Source organism: Cricetulus griseus, chromosome 4 (genome assembly GCF_003668045.3).
Source record: "Cricetulus griseus strain 17A/GY chromosome 4, alternate assembly CriGri-PICRH-1.0, whole genome shotgun sequence".
Lineage (NCBI taxonomy): Eukaryota > Metazoa > Chordata > Mammalia > Rodentia > Cricetidae > Cricetulus > Cricetulus griseus.
The window spans coordinates 122,875,716-122,896,393 of NC_048597.1; the positions used below are offsets into that span (position 1 = coordinate 122,875,716).

Consider the following 20,678-nt stretch of genomic DNA (forward strand, 5'->3'; position numbering starts at 1 on the left):
CTGGACTGTGTGAGTTCTATTGTCCCCTTGGTCCCTGTGAATGACTCAGAATCATTGTAGTCTTTGTTAAGGTTGGGGAAGCCTGGGAATCACACCAAAAACATTGATGTCTTTAGGTTTTCCACCCTGTTCATTGTTTTGGTGTGAATGTGAGTCTTGAACTATTTTTGTTATAAATTTATAAGAGCTCATAGAAAGTCAGTACTAATGGCCCCTTAACCAAAATTTACTTAATGGGAATATTGAAATTGTCTGCCTGTAAGACCACATTCTATGTGCTGTACGGAGAAAAGCATATGATATGCTCATTAATAGCAAAGACCATGTCATTGTCTTCATCTGACAGGGCCCCTCAGCCACTCTACTAGCATGATGTGAGGTAGACATGAGATGGATCTGGGAACCGGAGCGGGGTGCTGAATGCTAGGGGGGAAGCCTGCCTCTATGCCAGGATAGGAAGTTCTTCGTGAGAGAAGAGTTGGAGTTGCTGGATTGTATTTCCCTACGGGGCTCTAGGAGGAGATGGAGTCTCAGAACAGCAGTTTTAACTTCTTTTTAATCAAGTAATATCCTTCAAGTTAAGAAAGAGCATATGTGAAAATTATGAATAAATCAAAGAAGCAATTGCTCCAAGTGTTTGTCATAGTTTCCTCACACATGTGAGCATTGTGCTCTGCATTTTACACATCTTACTTTATTTTTACATTATGGTCTTGCAAAGTAGGTACACATTGCATCCTTGTTTTGCAAGCTACATTCTAGAAAGTTTAAATACCTTGCCAATGACGCTGCAGACAATTATTGGAGAAGCAAAAACTCACAACCAATGCTCATTGAAAGTTTTGAAAAACCAGGAAATATTGTCAATAATTTCTTCAAAAAATTCAACTATTGTTAGTGCTACAATTAGCTACTGTAATTTCCTCTAGTTTTTCAAGGTGCTAGTTTTAAATTTGTTCACGGACTGCATTTTTTTAAGTTTTACTTTATGGTGTGTGTTCTGGTTCCCCAGGATACATGTGAAAAGATGGAACACACAACATTTACATTAAAAGAAGTGCAATTTTATTAAAGAGTTTTCTTGTGAGAAAAAATTGTGAAGAGAGGGGAGAGAGAGGGTCGGGGCTGTCACACCAGCTGTGTGTCATGCTTTGAGTGCTGGAGATAGAAAGGAGACATCTTTGGTTAGATGTATCCAGAACTTGATCCATACAAAGAGAAGTATGGGAAGACCATTAATCTTTGAATCAAAGTCCCCACCAGAGGAGTCCTACGAGTTCCTCAGGCTTTGTCTGGGAGTGGCACACAGTAGCAAAAGTGGAAGTGGTTTTCAGAAGACAGTAGCTGAGGTTCATGGTCTAGAAAGGTGTTGTAGTTGGAGGTTGGCAGGTAGTTCCCATGACCGAAATACTTTATAAGATGTCATATCAAATGTCTGCACAATTACACTAAGAAAGTGTGAGCACTTCCATTTTGAGCGTTGGGAATATTGTGTTTGGGTTGTTATAATGAACATCTAAGTATTTTTCCATGATTAGAAATAAAGAATAAATGTGGTGGTTTTTACTTGAGATTGTTGATGCACTTTCTTTGATTGCTTTCAGGTAACGTGATATTGTTGGACTGGGTTTCTGGGGGTTGGAAAATTGTGGGTGGAGAGGAAGGCTAGGGGAAAATTTATGGAGCTGTGAATATCAGGTGAGAGCTTTCTAATTGTTTTATTCTTTATGGAAGAGTTAAAGTTAGAATGAAATTGAGCTGATATGTTAATCCTTTACTGATGCAGGCATGATATGGGCTGAATGTAAAGAAATTTGGACTCAAGGCCCCAAAGAGTACTTATTTGAGCTATGGAATATGCTTGATTTTGGGATGTTGGCGATCTTTGCAGCGTCATTCATTGCAAGATTTATGGCGTTCTGGCATGCATCCAAAGCTCAGAGCATCATTGATGCAAATGACACTTTGAAGGATTTGACAAAAGTCACACTGGGAGACAACGTCAAATACTACAATTTGGGTGAGTATTTTCTTGTGAAGGATATATAAGTAGTTGTAGGTTTTTTCCCAGTTCACACAAAATTATTTATTGATGGCATCTATATTTGAAGAATAATGTCATTATCTGAAAAATTCCGCCTCTGCATTTGATTTATCTGCTGCCTGGAAGCCTTCATTAACCACAAAACCCATCTCCCATGACTTCTGGGATCAACTGGATAGATACTAAATCCATTGAGAATCCCTGTATCATACCTTACAATTATGTATTTTTATGTTTTCCTTTTAATGAGTCTTTGTGTGTATTTCCCATATAAGACCGAGGGCTCACTGAGTCCAGAAGTTGCTAGATCCATGGAAGCAGGAGTTACATTAAGGTGATTGGGAGCTATTCAACATGGGTGCTGGAAAAATGAACTTGTGTCCTTTGCAAGAGCAGTAAGCACTCTTAACCACTGAGCCCTCTCTCTAGCCTCAGATTTTTTCTTGTTATTAAGAGAGATCACATAAGACAGTGATCCAAAAAATGCCAGTATAGGATATCTATATTCTAGCCTTCTGTATCGTGGAAACAAACAAACAAACAAAAAAACCCAAAAACTTCCTTCTAAAGACTGCAGTGAAACCTCTTATTTTGACTGCACTTCTGTCTGTACCTGTGTCAGAAAGCAGAGATCATATTGTGCCCCCCATCTACTTGAATAACCTGTTGATTCTTTTGTTTTTTTCTCCATTTTTTGTTTGAATTACAACAAGATTGTTTTATATGTCAATCCCAGTTCTCTCTCTAACTCCCCTCCTCCCTTGCCCTCTCCCACTAACACCCTACCTATCCCATGCCATTTCTGCTCCACAGGGAGGGTGAGGCCTTCCATATAGGGTCTTCAGAGTCTTTCATATCCTTTGGAATAGGGCCTAGGCCCACCCCCATGTGTCTAGGCTCAGGGAGTATCCCTCTATGTGGAATGGACTCCCAAAGTCCATTCCTGTGCTAGGGATAAGTAGTAATCTACTACAAGAGGGCCCATAGATTTCCCAGGTCTTCTGACTGACACCCACGTTCATGGGATCTAGATCAGTCCCAAGCTGGTTTCCCAGCTATCAGTCTGGGGACCAAGAGGTACCCCATGTTCAGATCAGCTGTTTCTATGGGTTACACCAGCCTGTTCTTGACTCCTTTTCTCATCTCTCCTCCTCCTCTCCAACTGGATTCCAGTTCAGTTCAGTGTTTGGCTGTGGGTGTCTGCTTCTACTTCCACCAGCTGCTGGATGATGGCTATAGGCTGGCATATAAGTTAGTCATCAATCTCATTATCAGGGGAGGGCATTTAAAGTAGCCTCTCCTATGTTGCTTAGATTGTTAGTTTGTGTCATCCTTATAGATCTCCAGACATTTCCCTAGTGCCTGATTTCTCTTTATACCTATAATGGCTCCCTCTATTATGGTATCTCTTATCTTGCTCTCCTCTATTCCTCCCCGGCTCAACGTTCCTGCTCCCTCATGTGCTCCTCACCCCTCCTCTTTTCCCCTTATCATTCTCCTAGCTCCCTCTCCCCTCCCGCATGCTACCAATTTCCTCAGGAGATCTTGTCCTTTTCCCCTTCTCCAGAGGACCATGGATGTCTCTCTTAGAGTCCCACTTGTTTCCTAGCTTCTCTGGAGGTGTGGATTGTAGGCTGGTAATCCTTCACTCTATGTCTAAAATCTATATATGGGTGAGTACATACCATGTTTGTCTTTTAGTGACTGGGTTACCTCACTCAGAATGGTTTCTTCTAGTTCCATCCATTTGCCTTCGAATTTCAAGATTCCATTGTTTCTTTTCTGCTGAGTAGTACTCCATTGTGTAAATGTATCACATTTTCTCTATCCATTCTTCAGTTGAGGGGCATCTGGGATGCTTCCAGGTTCTGGCTATTACAAATAATGCTACTATGAGCATGGTTGAACATATGTCCTTGTTGTGTGAGTGTGCTTCCTTGGGTATATGCCTAAGAGTGGAATTGCTGGATCTTTTGGTAGACTGATTCCCATTTTCCTCAGGAACCCCCATACTGATTTCCAAAGTGGCTGTGTGAGTTGGCACTCCCATCAGCAGTGGAGGAGTGTTCCCCTTTCTCCACAGCCTCTCCAGCATAAACTGTCATTGTTCTTTTCTTTTTTTATTTTAGCCATTCTGAAGTAAGATGGTGTCTCAGAGTTGTTTTGATTTACATTTCCCTGATGGCTAAGGATGTTGAGCACTTTCTTAATTGTCTTGCAGCCATTTTAGATTCCTCTAGTGAGAATTCTCTATTTAGTTCTGTACTCCACTTTTTAATTGATTTATTTGGTGTTTTGGTGACTAGCTTCTTGAGTTCTTTGCATATTTTGGAAATCAGCCCTCCGTCAGATGTGGAGTTGGTGAATATCTCTTCCTATTCTGTTGGTTGCCCTTTTGTCTTGTTGACTCTGTCATTTGCCTTACAGAAGCTTCTCAGTTTCAGAGGCCCCATTTATTAATTGTTGATTGCAGTGTCTGTGCAACTGGTGTTATGTTTAGGAAGCAGTCTCATGTAGCAATTCCTTCAAGAGTACCTCCTACTTTCTCTTCTAAGAGGTTCAGTGTTTCTGGATTTATGTTGAGGTCTTTGGTCCATTTGGACTTACATTTTGTACATGGTGATAGACATGGATTTATCTGCAGTTTTCTACATGTCACCATTCAGTTATGCCAGCACCATTTGTTGAAGATGCTTTCTTTATTCCATTGTATAACTTCAGCTTATTTGTCAAAAATCAGGTTTCATATGAGTGCAGGTTAATATCAGGGCTTTTAACTTGATTCCATTGGTCTACCTGTCTATTTTTGTGTCAATACCTGTCAAGCTGTTTTCAGGACTATAGCTCTATAATAGAGCTTGAAGTCAGGGATGGTGATGCCCTAGAAGTTCCTTTATTGTACAGGGTTGTTTTGGCTATCCTGGGTCTTTTGTTTTTCCATATAAAGTTGAGAACTGTTCTTTCAAGGACTGTGTAGAATTGTTCTGGGATTTTGATCGGGATTGCATTGAATCTGTAGATTGCTTTTGGCAAGATTGCCATTTTTAATATGTTGACGCTATCTATCCAAGAGCATAGGAGCATTCCATTTTCTGATATCTTCTTAAATTTCTTTCTTTAAAGACTCAAAGTTCTTACGGTATAGGTCTTTCACTTTTTTGGTTAGCATTACCCCAAGGTATTTGATGTTGTTTGTGGCAATTGTAAAGGGTGATGTTTCTCTGATTTCTTTCTCAGCCCGTTTATCATCTGTCTATAGTAGGGCTACTGATTTTTTTTTTTGAGCTAATCTTGTATCTTGCCACTTTGCTGGAGGTATTTATCAGCTGTAGGATTTCCCTGGTAGAGATTTTTGGGTCACAAATGTAGACTGTCATATCATCTGCAAATAGTGAAAGTTTGACTTCTCCCTTTCCAATTTGTATCCCCTTTATCTCCTTTTGTTGTCTTATTGCTCTAGCTAGAACTTCAAGGATAATATTGAAGAGATATGGGGAGAGTGGCCAGGCCAGCCTTGTCTTGTTCCTGTTTTTAGGGGGATCTCATTGAGTTTCTTTCCATTTAGTTTGACGTTGGCTGTTGGCTTACTGTATATTGCTTTTATTATGTTTAGGTATGTTCCTGTTATCCCTGATCTCTCCAAGACCTTTATCATGAAGGGGTATTGGATTTTGTCAAAGGCATTTTCAGCATCTAGTGAGAAGATCATGTGGTTTTTCTTTCTCAGTCTGTTTATATGGTGGATTACATTGATGGATTTTTGTATGTTGAACCATCCTTGCATGCCTGGAATGAAGCCTACTTGATCATGGAGGATGATTTTTATGATGTGTTCTTGGATTCGATTTGCCAGTATTTTATTGAGTAATTTTTCATCACTGTTCATGGGGGATATAGGTCTGTAGTTCTCTTTCTTAGTTTTGTCTTTGTGTGGCTTGGGGACCAAGGTTATTGAAGCCTTGTAACATGAGTTTGTCAATGACTCTTCTGCTTCTATTGTGTGGAATACTTTGAGGAGAATTGGTATTAACTCTTCTTTGAATTTCTCGTACAATTCTTCACTGAAACCATCTGGACCTTGGCTTTTTTTGGTTGGGAGACTTCTGATGACTGCTTCTATTTCATTAGGGGTTATAGGTACATCTAAGTATATCTGTTCTTGATTTAATTTTGGTAAATGAAATCTATCTAGAAAATTGTCCATTTCCTTTAGATTTTAGAATTTTGAGGAGTGCAGGTTTTCAAAGTATGATCTGAAGATTCTTGATTTCCTCTGTGTCCATTGTTATGACCCCTTTCATTTCTGATTTTATTAACTTGCATGTTTACTCTGCAGTTTGCCAAGTTTGGATGAAGGTTTGTCTATCTTGTTGATTTTCTTAAAGAACCAACTCTTTGTTATATTGATTCTTTGTATTGTCCTCCTAGTTTCCACTCTATTGATTTCAGCCCTCAATTTGATTATTTCCTAGCATCTACTCTGCCGGGATTTGTTGGCTTCTTTGTGTTCTAGAGCTTTCAGTTGTACTATTAATTCTCTTGTGTGACTATTCTCCAGTTTCTTCATGTGGGCACTTAGTACTATGTACTTTCCTCTTAGCACTGCTTTCAAAGTGTCCCATAAGTTTGGGTATGTTGTGTCCACATTCTCATTGAATTCTAGGAAATCTTTAATTTTTTTATTTTTCCTCAACCCAGGAATGGTGCAATTGTACATTATTCAATTTCTATGAGTTTGTAGGTTTTCTGCAATTTTTGTTGTTTTTGAATTGTAACTTTAAAGCATAATGGTCTGATAAGATACAGGAGGTTATTTTAATTTTTTTGTACCTGTTGAGGTTTGCTATGTTGCTAAGTATGTGGTCAATTTTAGAGAATGTTCCATGTGGCGCTGAGTAGAAGGTAAATTGTTTTGTGTTTGGATGGAATGTTCTATAGATGTCTGTTAAAACCAATTGGGCCATAATTTCTATTAGTTCCTTTGTTTCTTTGGTAAGTTTCTGTCTGTAGGTCATGTCTAGTGGTGAGTGTGGCATGTTGAAGTCTCCCACTATAAGTTTGTAATGTTTCTTTTAAGAAAATGGATGCCTTAGTATTTGGGGCATAGATGTTCAGAATTGAGACATCTTGATGGATTTCTCCTTTGATGAGTATGAAGTGACTTCCTTCATTTCTTTTGATTGATTTTAGTTTAAAATATAATTTGTTAGATATTAGGATTGCTACCCAAGCTTGTTTCTTGGGTCAATTTGATTGGAAAATCTTTTCTCAACCCTTAACTCTTAGTGATTTAAGACCATTAATATTGAGGGATATGAATGACCATTGATTGTTCATTCTTGTTTGTTTTGGATTTGATGGTGGTGGTGGTTGAATTGTATGTAAATTTCCACCCCATTTTTGTTTTGGCTGTTGGCAAAGCAGTATTATCTACTGCCTATATTTTTCTGGTTGTAGTTAACTTCCTTGGGTTGCAGTTTTCCTTACAGGACTTTCTGTAGGGCTGGATTAGTGGATATGTATTGTTTGAATCTGGTTTCATCATGGAATATCTTGTTTTCTCCATCTATATTGACTGAAAGCTTTGCTGCGTATAGTAGTCTGGGCTGGCATCTGTGGTCTCTTAGTGTAGGTATCCAATAGCTATCCAGGACCTCTGGCTTTCAGAGTTTCCATGGAAAAGTCAGGTGTAATTCTGATAGGTTTGCCTTTATATGTTACTTGACCTTCTTCTTTAATATTTTTTCTTTATTCTGTATGTTTGGGGTTTTGATTATTATGTGGAGAGGGTATCATTTTCTTTTTTGTGGTCCATTCTATTTGGTGTTCTGTAGGCTTCTTGTACTTTCATTGGTATGTCTATCTTTAGGTTGGGAAAGTTTTCTTCCATGATTTTGTTGAATATGTTTTCTGCAACTCTGAGGTGAGTTTCTTCACCTTCTTCTATACCTATTATTCTTAGGTTTGGTCTTTTCACAGTGTCCCATATTTCCTGTATATTTTGTGTTAGGGACTTATTGGACTTAAGGTTTTCTTTGGTAGATGAGTCTATTTCTCCTAGTGTGTCTTCAACACCTAAGATTCTCTCTTCCATCTCTTGTATTCTGTTGTTTATGCTTGCATCTGTCATTCCTGATCATTTACTCAGCTTTTCTATTTCCAGAATTCCCTCAGTTTGTGTTTTCTTTATTGTCTCTATTTCAGTTTTCAGGTCTTGAAGTGTCTGAATTGTTTCCTTCAGCTGTTTGATTGTATTTTCTTGGTTTTCCTTAAGAGATTTGTTGATTTCTTGTATTTTTTGTCTTTTTTTTTCTTCCATTTCTTTAAGGGATTTTCTCATATCCTCTTTGAGGCCCTCTATCATTTTCATGAAGATGTTTTTAAGGTCATTTTTTTCTGTTTCATCTGTGTTGTGTTGTTCAGGTCTTTCTGGTGTAGGGTCCCTAGACTCCAGTGGTGTCATATTGGTTTTTCTGTTGTTGAATGTGTTTTTATATTGTCTTCTTCCCATCCTTTCTTCCAGTGGGTGTAGAAATAGTTTCTTCCTCTCCTCATGGGTATGGGAACAAGGTTCCCTTCTCATTGGTCCAAACTGATCCAATACTCTGATGTCTCTCCTCTTCCCAAGAATGGAGGCAGGACTGGTACCAGGGCCTTGGCAGTCTTTGGGTGTGTTGGATTTCGCTGAATTGGGATCTTCTGTGAGCTGTCCCCAGGCCTCAGGTGTCCCAGAGCAGGTTAGAGGAAGGCTGGTAGGAAACATGTCCGAGCCTACCTCGTCTGGTGGATGGAGGCAGGACTGGTACCAGGAACTTGGATGTCTGTGTGTGTGTTGGATCCTGCTGAACTGGGATCTGCCTTGAGCAGTCCCCCAGCTTCAATTGTCCTGAGCAGGGCAGAGGAAGCAATTCTTTTGCTTTTAAAACTCACATGTGTGTTTGCTTGATGCATAGACCCGGACAAACTCCATTTGTAGTGCTTCTGGAAGAGCAGCTCTGAGTGGTGACAGTGGATCAAATATGGCTTCCTAACACATGGTTTGTCTGAGCATTTTACAGATCACATGTTGATGGCACGAGTACATCAGACATTTGTTTAACTGAACATGCTCAACAGTTGTGAGATGTTGAAAGAGAAAGAGCAAAGTTCACATGTGAACTATGTACACATGATGAAATGACATGACTTTTAATAAGAAGGAGGTGATTATTGCAAAAACATGACAAACATGCTACTTGAAGGAAAAATGGCATGGAAAAATCTCGTGTTTTCACTTGCATGTGTCTCATAGGAGTACAGTATAATGGTGGTTGGGAGGAATGGGTCAGAGAGAAAAAAGTACTATAGTTAGATGCAAACCACAATGTTGGTGTTCTGCTGTAAAACATGGTGGCTGTAGTTAACCATAGTGTACCACACAAGGGAAAATTGCTGATACAGTAAATTTTAAATGTTCTTTCCACACTGAAAAAGCATGTGAGGTGATTGATATATTATTTATATTAATTTAATCAACATGACATGTCAACATATGTGACTTTGAACACATACCCATATACATATGAGTTTTAAAAGTTTATATTTGAATGTTATTCCTTTTAAGACATACAAACTGTATCATACAAACTGTATTCCTTTTAATACATACAAACTGTATCAAAGTAAATGATTTGTTGAAGTTTCCAGGAGGGCTCTCAGGCACTGAAAGAGTTGAGAGATAAAACAAACAAATGAATATAGAGTGGAGACCCAGTCATCACCTCTAAACCCAGTAAAAGGGCAGATGTCATGAATCAGAGCCAAATAGATGCCTGAGACAGAGTCTCAAAATTTCTAAGAATTAGCATCCAGTTTTCAGATAGCAGCAGGCCAGAGCAGCGTTTTCAATGAGGGGTGGCATGGTGGTGGCTGTAAGTAGTTGATCTTGAAGGATGGCTCTGTGGGGACAAGAAAAGTCCCACAAGAAAGAGGGTGATGCCAGCCCCATGGTCATAGTAGACATGGTTAGCATGCCAGGTTAACAAGCCAGAGGAGCTATTTATTTCTCTAGGTGAAAACTGACTAAGGAATGGAAATAAATTTCAATATTTTCCCAAGGAAAATCACCCCTCCCAAAGAAACTTGGCTTAGGAAAAATACATCTATTAATGTTCAACTGGCTACTTTATGGCTTAATGTCTATATCACTAAAGTCTCTTCATTATAGATATTAGTATTTATTTCAATCCTAAATTTTTATTTAAGGAGTTTTAAAATATATTCAAAGATATCTACTTACAGATAATACTCAAAACACTATAAAAAGAAACCCTATTCATAAGTTTTGTGCTATATCCTTTCCCAATTCCACTTCTCTGAAAATAACAAAATGCAAATTTATAATAATCTTTTCCTTTCTTACACACTGTTTTGCATTTTTCTTCATAATGTTCTCTTAAGTGTTTTTTGATGGCTTAATGTAATAATGCTAGAAGAAATTATTAATGAATTATAGAAAATTTCTTGGCAAAAAATAGACTTGCTTTGCTGACCAATAAAAAGTATTTCTAGTCAGTTTAAATAACAAGGATCATATAAGCACCAAATGCCATTACTTTGTAGTAATAGTTCAAGATTGAGTGATAAATGCTATAATTTAGTAAGTACCAGATGTTTCTAAGCACTGTTTGTATGTGAATTTATTGAATTTTCAAGGGCAGATGAGAGCCATGGGAGCAGTACTATCTCATTGTAGAGAGAAAGTAATAAACCTAAGAGGGGTTCTTTGTCTAAGTTCTTTCAGTTGGAGATACAGCTATCAATAGGGAGAATTGCTCATCTGGTCTAACAGGAAATTTTACAGGTTAGGAATTATATCCTACTGAGAATTCATAACAAACCACCTCAATCAAATCAGAAGATGTGGCAGACACTTGAGAAATTCTTCAGAATGGAGATTTTCACTTGATTATATATTTATTATTCTCAGAAAAGAATTTACCTAAATTAGCAACCCCTAGGAATAACTGTAATCCTTGTCTCTGATTTTTTTTTCTAGCCAGGATAAAGTGGGACCCTTCTGATCCTCAAATCATCTCTGAAGGTCTTTATGCCATTGCTGTGGTTTTAAGTTTCTCCAGAATAGCTTACATTTTACCAGCAAATGAAAGCTTTGGACCTCTGCAGATTTCACTTGGAAGAACAGTAAAAGATATCTTCAAATTCATGGTCATATTCATCATGGTGTTTGTAGCCTTTATGATTGGAATGTTCAACCTCTATTCTTACTACATTGGTGCAAAGCAGAATGAAGCCTTTACAACGTATGTGGTCCTAGGTATTCTGATGATAGAATTTGCAGATTAATGGGAGATTTGTTCAATAGCACTCAGGTTCATAGGTCCAGGCTTTGATGCAGACACTGTCTCTAAGTCTGTTTCAGCAAGATGGAAAGGTTTTAGAGTGACTTGTAAGAAGACCAACATATAGGAACCTTCCTAATAGAAAGTCAAATAACATTTTAGAGCCATATTATATGGTAAATCCCTCCTACACATACAATTATTATTGACAGTGCACAAAAAAGAAATTCACAAAGCTAAACAATGCTCTGGATGTTGCATAAGTGCTGACATTGCTTGCTAAGCAGCATCCATTGTTCTAAATCCCATGCCTTCATCTTTTATGGGGACTGCTGGGGCACTGGGTGTGACGAAAGCTCTTCTACTTCAGTTTCCCAGAACTTACCATCGAGCAGATTATAAGTAGCAACAGTGACAACAATATGACTTACATTTTCCACTCGTACATACAGTTTGAATAAAATGTGCCTGAATAGATGTTTTAAATATCAGAGCATCTATGTCATATGACAAATCGCATCTGAAGAGGAACCTAATATTTTTCATATTCTTCTAAAGTTCATTTTTTTCAAGAGAATATTAAACCAACTGAATTAAACACATGGGCTTAACTCTGGACAAATAATTATGCCTAAAGCATCACAATTCTTCCTAAGTCATGCCAAGTACTTTGGTGCCATTGTCTATGTTTATATTCCCATGTTTCCTGATATATATCATTGTTTCCTACTTATTTTTGTGTGACTGTAAGTACAAATGAACCAAAAACTAAAATGACTCTAACAAGTTTTTTTTTTTTTCTGGTTTTTCGAGACATGGTTTCTCTGTAGCTTTGGAGGCTGTCCTGGAACTTGATCAGTAGACCAGGATGGCCTCAAACTCACAGAGATCTGCCTGCCTCTGTCTCCCAAGTGCTGAGACTAAAGGCATGTGCCACCATCACCCAGCAACAAGTTGTATTTTTGCTATTAAACAATTCAGTTAACTTTTCCATCACCAAATCCATCAATCATTTAAATGCCAACGTCTATAGTTATGAACTTATCACATAGCTTTTAGTGAGTGTCTATTCAATGCTAAATTTTAAGCTATGTGCTTCACATACACAATGTCACATCTTTGCAATGAACCTAGAACTGCTATTTTGCCCATTTTACAGACAGGAAATTGAAAACTCAGACAAGCAAATAATTTTCTCATGAATATCTAATAGTTTACAAGGATACTGAAACTACTCAGATTTATGATAATGCTATTATCATGTATTCATACTTTTTCTCACACTTGTCTTTCTGTTATTTCCCCCCAGAGTTGAGGAAAGTTTTAAGACACTGTTCTGGGCTATATTTGGGCTTTCTGAAGTGAAGTCAGTGGTCATCAACTACAATCACAAGTTCATTGAGAACATTGGCTATGTTCTGTACGGTGTCTATAATGTCACAATGGTTATTGTTTTGCTAAATATGTTAATTGCGATGATCAACAGTTCATTCCAGGAAATTGAGGTATGAAATCTATGTATCTATGTAGTCATGTGTTCTTTTTTTTTTTTTCCCAAGACAGGGTTTCTTTGTGTAGCTTTGCAGCCTAGCACTCATTCCGTAGATCAGGCTGGCCTCAAACTCAGAGACATCTGCCCGTCTCTGCCTCCTGAGTGCTGGGACTAAAGGTGTGTGCCACCACCGCCTGGCTGAAATCTGTGTGTTCTTATAGTCCATATCCACATATCGAGTATTGTAAGAATCAGCTATCAATGGAATGAAGCATACTCTAGCTGCTTTGTTATTTCGCACTTTCTGCACTTGCTTGATCAGTGTTGGTCTGGGAATGCTTAACTTTGCTTTTAAACAGTGTTAATGGGGTATGGCGAGTCAGCAAAGTATAAGGACCAGAAGGGTCTAATTTATTACTGTTTCTTAAAACCTGAAATACTATATCAAGATGAATATCTATGTTTGTGGTGCTTTGTTGTTTTAGTTTTTTTTTTTTTAAGATAGCATGTCATGTAGTTCAAGTTAGCCTAGAGCTTGCTACCGAGAAGAGGATGCACTTGAGCTTGTGATTCCCCAGCCTCTATCTTCCAAGTATATGTGCCACTGTACCTAGTGATAAATTAACATTTAGTCAGCAATTATTGCTATCAGCCAGGTATGGTGACCTAATCCTGTAATCCCAATACTGGTGAGGCTAAGGCAAATCAATTGACATGAGTTTCAGACCTTCCTGGACTATACTGTAAGACTCTATTTCAAAATAACAACAACATAGGAAAAATATATTGTTTACAAATAATATACTGTTCGAATCATTTTTTGAGTTCCATTCAGAATTAATCTTTCTCAAGTTGGTGATGACTGTGTAAGTTTGTATTCCAGAAATCTCCTGAATGAATAAAGAATACATTTTCACAAGTTTCACACACTTGATATCTTGCATAGTATTTATAGACAGGTATGAGTTTTGAGAGCAATTGTCCAGGAAGCCTGGTAAAATCTGAAGCAGACTTCAGAAAGAATGTATGGACTGAGTGTACTGTGGGGCTTTCAGTCTTGAGAATCAGGGTATTTTTAGCCATTGCCTCTTCTATCTATCCACACAGTGTTATAAGAACCTGATAATTCTGTATTTCTGTGCTGAACAGTTGTGTCTATTTGTACAGGATGATGCTGATGTGGAGTGGAAGTTTGCAAGGGCCAAATTGTGGTTTTCCTACTTTGAGGAGGGAAGAACACTTCCTGTGCCCTTCAATCTTGTGCCAAGTCCAAAGTCCTTGCTCTATCTCCTATTGAAATTTAAGAAATGGATGTCTGAGATGGTCCAGGGACATAAGAAAGGCTTCCATGAAGATGCAGAGATGAACAAGGTGATTAGCTTGATCATTTGTCTCTCTGATCATAATCATTTTCATCATGGTAACCACTGATCCATAGCCTTTTAAAGAAGCTTTCCATGGATAAATCATGCCCTTCCATTCTCCTTCCTAGTAACAGCATATATGGTGGTCCTTGGTCTGGTGACAGTTTTAAAAAGGCACACAGGATATTTCTTACCTGAAAGAGTATAAGAAAAATGAAATGTAACAAACTAATGCATTGCCTGGCATAAGACAATGAAAGTGAGAGCATTTGGGACCCTATTGTGCTGCTGGTGCCTCAAGTTTCTCACTTCACTGTTAGGAAGTGTCAACAATTATCAATAGCTGATAGGAACATCCATCTGCATTGCAGAGTTCAGGAATGATTGCTTACACACACCGTGGGAGGCCAGTGTCTGCAGCAAGGTGCTCGATGAAGGAAGGTCTAAGATTACTGGCTGGAAGTAATAATCTCAGTAGGCAAAGTGATCTCAAGAAAGCGCACATGAGGAGTAGCACTCAGATGATGGGGTAGGAAGCTTTCAGTGTGTTCACATATATTTCAAACACACATACAATGCTGTGTAGGCATAGGATTGGAGACTGGCATTCCCTGCACAAGACCTTTGCCAAGTATCAACCAAGGAGGAGTGTTACTAGCTACTTTTAATGGAGATGGATCAGAGTGGGGACAGGTATGCATTGAGTGTATTTGGATAATTGATGGAGCTGTCAATTTCTTCTGAAAAGGGAATTTGAAGAGAACAAGAATCTTTTGAGAACATTCACTTTTGGTTAAAGATTACAGGCTTTTTTTTTGTCTCTTCAAAAATGAGAAGTAAGTCAATGAACAAAAGTCATAAATAGTTCAATTTTCATTTTATGAAAGAACAAATTATAATGATAAGATCTACCCAGCCAAGCAGTGGATAACCTCAGGAAGCAAGGTTCCCCTGAAATTATATCAATCAGTAAACTATGAATGTTTGACATTAAAAACTCAAAGCCATTCCTCCCTAAACTGGGTGGGCCATTGGACTGATTGATTTGAGGTAACTTGAAAGGTTAAGATCCTGTCATTGGATGTTAGGAAACTGTGTTTCAATTAGTGCTGTCTTTGGCACCAAGGGTGAAGGGCTTTAAGTCAGGGGCAAGCTACTCGGGTTCTAGTTTCCTCATTAGCAATAGGAATCAAAATTCCATCTGTGTTGCAGAGATTAAATAAAATAAATGATTGAGCATAGAAATTTGGGGGAAGCATCCGCTATGGCCTCCCTCCAGATGGCCAGTTTACAGGAGTCAGTGGGTTAAAGACAGTTTCCTTTACTCAATATAATTAAATGTACAGTTGTCAGATTTGATTAGAATTGTAACCTGGGGAAATTTAGTGTTTGAATAAATGTTAAAGAACTTGCCAAAAGGAAAACTCAAAAAGAATATGTTTCTTTCATTAAAACTTGCTGGGGAATTAGAGCAGGGTAGCTTTTGGAATACGGAATAGAGTAAAAACTGGCCATGCCACTGGACTAACTTTAATACTTATCTTTAAAAGAGAAACGAAGAAAAGAAATTTGGAATTTTGGGAAGTCGTGAAGACCTTTCAAAATTTCCACTTGACAAAAATCAGGTAAGATAATACTTGAAAATAGAAAGCCATTCTTGGATTGCCAAGGATTGGAGTTACCTTGTCAGAGAAAAAAAGACCAGTATTTGCAAACAACATTAAGGATGAGTAACAGGGACTGGAGAGATGGCTCCGTGGTTAAGAGCATGGGATGCTCTTACAGGGGACCTAGGTTCAGTTCTCAGCACCCACATGGTGGCTCACAATCTTCTGTAATTCCCAGGGAATCTGATGCCCTATTCTGGCCTCCACAGGCATGGGTTTGCATAGACATGCATTCAGGCAAACCACCAATGCACATTTTCAAAAGCCAAAAAGAAGTAGGTAGCAGACATATTAATGCTATTAAAAACTGTTGTACCAACTTTCAAAGACTGTAATTGAGACTGCACTTGTGTCCGTTTGCAAAAGGAAATTAGTGTACGTGTAAGCAGTGTGTTAACTATGAATTTGTAGGTACTGATGCAAACTGATGTACAAAGCTAGTGAGTGGAAGAAGGCATTGGGTTGGAGGGTATGCTCACTGGGCCAAAGCTCAGGTGCAAAGCACACAGCCAGTGGCATCTGTTAGGCATCAAGATGTTTGCAAAGGTACTTTGAGGATTCAATAGATGTTGTAGCCAGTACAGTTTGTAATGAGATAGGTATCTGAAGATACACCAGCGTCCTAATTTGGAGACAACAAATCCTCAGTGATAAGATATTTACTCCCTTCTCTGTCAGTTATAAGTCACAGGGTTTCCACAGACACCAAAAAGAACTCAACAAAATGAATATGGAGAACAGTTTGTCAGGAAGGCACCCTGTTCAGGTGCACATAATAAAACCCCCAAATCATGATGGGTGACACACTGCCGTTGTTTTTGTTTCTCCTCTCATTTACCCTGCCTGCCCCAGTGAGACAGTGTGTGGAGCTTGTTAAGGGTGAGTGGCTGAGATTCTCCTGGAGTTTTCTTGTCATGACAGCTTCACTTCTTGTCATTACACTCCCTGCTAACGTCTGAAAGAGGAACTCGTACAAATAAGTGTGGCCTGCTAGCTGAATCCCAAAAGTACCTCTATCACTTCTGCTATTCTAGTTGCCCAGAAATGCATTGTGCGACCACCCTAGGGAAGCAAAGGAGACAACTGAGCTCTGTTTTTAACTGAATATTTTATGTCTCATACCAGAATGCATATATACTTAAGGTCTGTGTGACCATGGTCCCCAGACTCACGGGTTTCTTTCTTACCATCTCAGCCACAAGTGTGTCAACCCTTTCCTACTTTAAATCAGAACCTGATGGACAAGTCTAGAATAAGAGGACATGGGCCAGAAGCCCTATTCTGATTAGTAATTTCATCGGGAAGAATTTTCATGGAACAGAATCCCAAGCAGGAATGATGGTAGTGGAAGGAGGTGTGTGTGTGTGTGTGTGTGTGTGTGTGTGTGTGTGTGTGTGTGTGTGTGTGTGTGTCACACCTAGGAACCCATGAGGCCTGCTGCATCTTGGGCCTTTGGGGGCTGGGAATGAAATAACCTGTAGCCCCCAAGGCAGTCACCCTTAAGTACTGTGGGGAATTGGCAGAGTCTTGCTATTCAAATTGTTGCCACTGAAACACCAGGCATTTTAAATGGTATAGGTAGGGGAGACATAGAGTGGAATAAATAATATTTTTAAGAGAGCGACAAGGTCCATTTTCTCTGTGGAGAGACTGGTGTGTTGGTTAGGAGGAAAGTGAAAGGACTCACCTAGAATTCCCCTCTGCTATGCTTGCTCTCCAACTTGTTTTTGTTCAGACTGACGTAGGTGTGTGTGTGTATGTGTGTGTGTGTGTGTGTGTGTGTGTGTGTGTGTGTGTGTGTGTGTGTGTGTTTACATTTTAAGGAGTTGTAGAAAAAAACAAGGGAAGAATATGGAAGAGATAGTATGTGGCTCACAACTCCAAAGTATTTACTATCTTTTCATCAGAGGCTTCTTGCTCCTTGACTTGTGGTGATGCTATGACAAGAACAGTTTAAAGACACAGTATATTTGAATATTTTGCAAGGGATTTCCTCATGATACTGAATGGCTGTAGGAGTTATTCTTAGATATACTACCTTGATGGCTCCTTCCTCATTTGTAGAATGTAGGCATCAAATGCACTGCTATCCCAGAGGCATTTGGAACATCCAATCAGTTAGTGCAGATAAAGTGCTTATGACAATAGCTGAGGCAGAGTACAATATAGCAGCTACTTAATATTTTAATTACCACTGCAAACACAAGCACAAGCACACAGTTACCGTCACACAGGAAATCAGAAATGGGACTAGGCCTAAAAGTCCCAGAGAAAGGGTACGAACAGAAAATGAAAGGAGTCCAGATGAGTAATGTAAATGGGTGTATCTGGAAAAAATAATTGGCAATAAGTGAATTAGCAAGTGGAAAAACAGTAATGATAATGGAAAATCATCATGCCATTTGGGAGCCAGCATACATTAATTGAGAAATGACACCAACATTAGCATATGTTGGGTATGGTTGGTAGTACACACACACACACACACACACACCACCACCACCACACCACACACTCACCACCACCACCACCACCACCACCACCACCACCACCACCCTTATGTATAGCTACTACAGTCTCAAGGGATGACTAAAAGAAATATGTAGCAAGGCACATGGTGGGAAGTATGTCTTCTTACTTCTGTGTTAGTGACTTCCTCTCATTCCTTTTCCTGGTGAAATCATCCTGATCCTGGCACAGTAACCAATCCCAGGACCAAGAAGAGGGTGTGGTGTCTGGGCAGCATAAGTTTGCCTTAGTTGATCCAATTGTGGAGTTTGGGGTGAGATGTTGATTCTGATGTCCATTTAACAGCTAGAAGACCTTTTCATGAGGTTGTACACTATGGCAGCCACAGAGATGAGGCATTCCTATCTTTCTTCATGACAGAGTCTGGTCATTTTGTGGTAATCTTTTAGCTGTAGAATCTTTGCTATCCTGTTACTCCCTTGCTGTGACTGTGTTCTTTAGGTCTTAGGTGCTTCTGTCACCCCCCCAGCCATTCCATGAAGTCTTGATACAGGAATTGGACTGGACTCCATTGGGCTAGCTGTCTCTTTTAGACAATCTTCATGCATTTCCCTCTTTCACAGACCAGCCACCCCTCAGTGTCGAGGGGAGAGGTGTATGGACGGAGAGTGAGAGAGGGTGATGAGGGACAGAATGAGCACAGTACATAACACACATGTGCCAGGGTCATAATAAAGCCCACTATTTGTTCATACATGTAATTCTGGATACATCTCAAACTTCCAATGCTGTTTTCAACACTTGCATCCTGGATGCTTAAATCAACACAAATGTCCATTTTCCTTACCATGTGAGCTTCTGGTTTAAAATGATTTTATTTGAGAAAAATAGTTTTAAATCAGCCATTTATAGTGAGAATATTTTTGGTTGTGAGCCAGCCCTTATAGTGAGAATAACCTTTTTCCAGTGTTGCTGAATGAGGTTCCTCTGGGAACATGTTGTTCTCCTATAGGAACAGATTAAAACTTCCACAGCTCAGTCTTCACTACCTAATAGCTTGGCTTGGACTTTTTCATAAAGTCAGTCTCTAAGATGACAGTTTGTGTTTAACCCAAGGCCTCTTCTGACTTCTTGAATGCTGCAGTGTTTAGTTAGCTATGAAAATGCTGTCTGCTTATTTATTCTGGGCATACCATAAAATCAACAGAGTGAGCCAAGTAGAAGTTCTTTTTAATACTGAACAGGCCTTCCCATCTTTTGCCACATCCTCTATTTCCAATGCTGCCTGGCTTTGATGGAGGTTAGTGTTAGCTTTTCAGACACACAGTGCAAAAGAAGAGTGTAAACCAGTCTCTGCCATTCACCATTACACTTGTATGAATTCAGAGTGATGTCCTAAATTCCTGCTCTGCTCCTGTTCCAGAACAAGTTGTTGATGTCACAGTGGGTTTTATGCCTTTGGGGTAGTTTGCTCTGCCCTAGATTCAGTGACTATATGGTTATATATCGAGAAATTGTGGTTTTACTACTACTTAGGGTAGGAGGTACTTAAAAATGAATCATCCAAAGAAGCAAGCAGATAAAATGCTTAATCTTTCTTCTTGATCTTGTGAGAATTCTCAATATGACTTCCTTTCTACATTAAAATATGATAGCAGGGCCTGAAAATGTGTGTATTTATTAAGCTCTAGGGAGCTGGATATGGGAGCCCTAGATCTACGAACAGTTTTAAACTATATAGCAGATGCTTATGCCTCTCTATAATAATAACAGATATTGACAATGCTTACCATTCCAAGCTGCAGAATCCATACACCCTTTCTTTTGTAATATTATTCTCTCTGTTCTGCATCCAAGGTGTCTGAGCTCTGAGAGGTGAAGTACTTTGCCTAAATTCCAGCCTTAAACAAGTGACAGTTGGAAGCCGAGTTCACAGCCTCTTACTTCTAAAGCAGGGGCCTCACCAGCAGTGCACGCTGTGGCCCATCTCACCATCTCACACCTGTATTTCATGAGGACTGAGTACATCACCTCCACCTTCTTATGCCCTTGTGTGTTTTCCTGGGGTCCCGGCAATTTAACCCTCATAAGGACAAGAAAGACTTCCGGAATTGTCTGTATGTTCAGAAAGGCAAGGCATTTTGAAGACAGGAGCTTACTTCCATCGCCAAATTAAAAATAAATATTTTATTTAATGTTCCCATGATATCGTATTGTCTCTAGGATAAAAATGCAAATATAAAACAGATAAAGGAAAAAAAAGGTATTAAGATTGTAGAATGGACTTGGGGTGTAGTTCAT

The 20,678-nt window shown here is 39.0% G+C and overlaps 1 protein-coding gene across 2 annotated transcripts in view; it reads left to right on the plus strand.

The window, feature by feature from the left end:
• The window catches only part of Trpc6 (transient receptor potential cation channel subfamily C member 6), a 103,255-nt gene that overhangs the window by 75,845 nt on the left and 6,732 nt on the right, over window positions 1-20,678 (plus strand). Inside the window, exons 6-10 of one of the 2 annotated variants that reach the window (XM_027415154.2) lie at window positions 1,787-2,020; window positions 11,082-11,346; window positions 12,695-12,890; window positions 14,045-14,248; window positions 15,792-15,866. In XM_027415154.2, the coding sequence (XP_027270955.1) occupies window positions 1,787-2,020; window positions 11,082-11,346; window positions 12,695-12,890; window positions 14,045-14,248; window positions 15,792-15,866 (974 nt within the window). The remainder of the gene's footprint in view (window positions 1-1,786; window positions 2,021-11,081; window positions 11,347-12,694; window positions 12,891-14,044; window positions 14,249-15,791; window positions 15,867-20,678) is intronic. The other variant, XM_035444380.1, reaches the window with a different exon arrangement.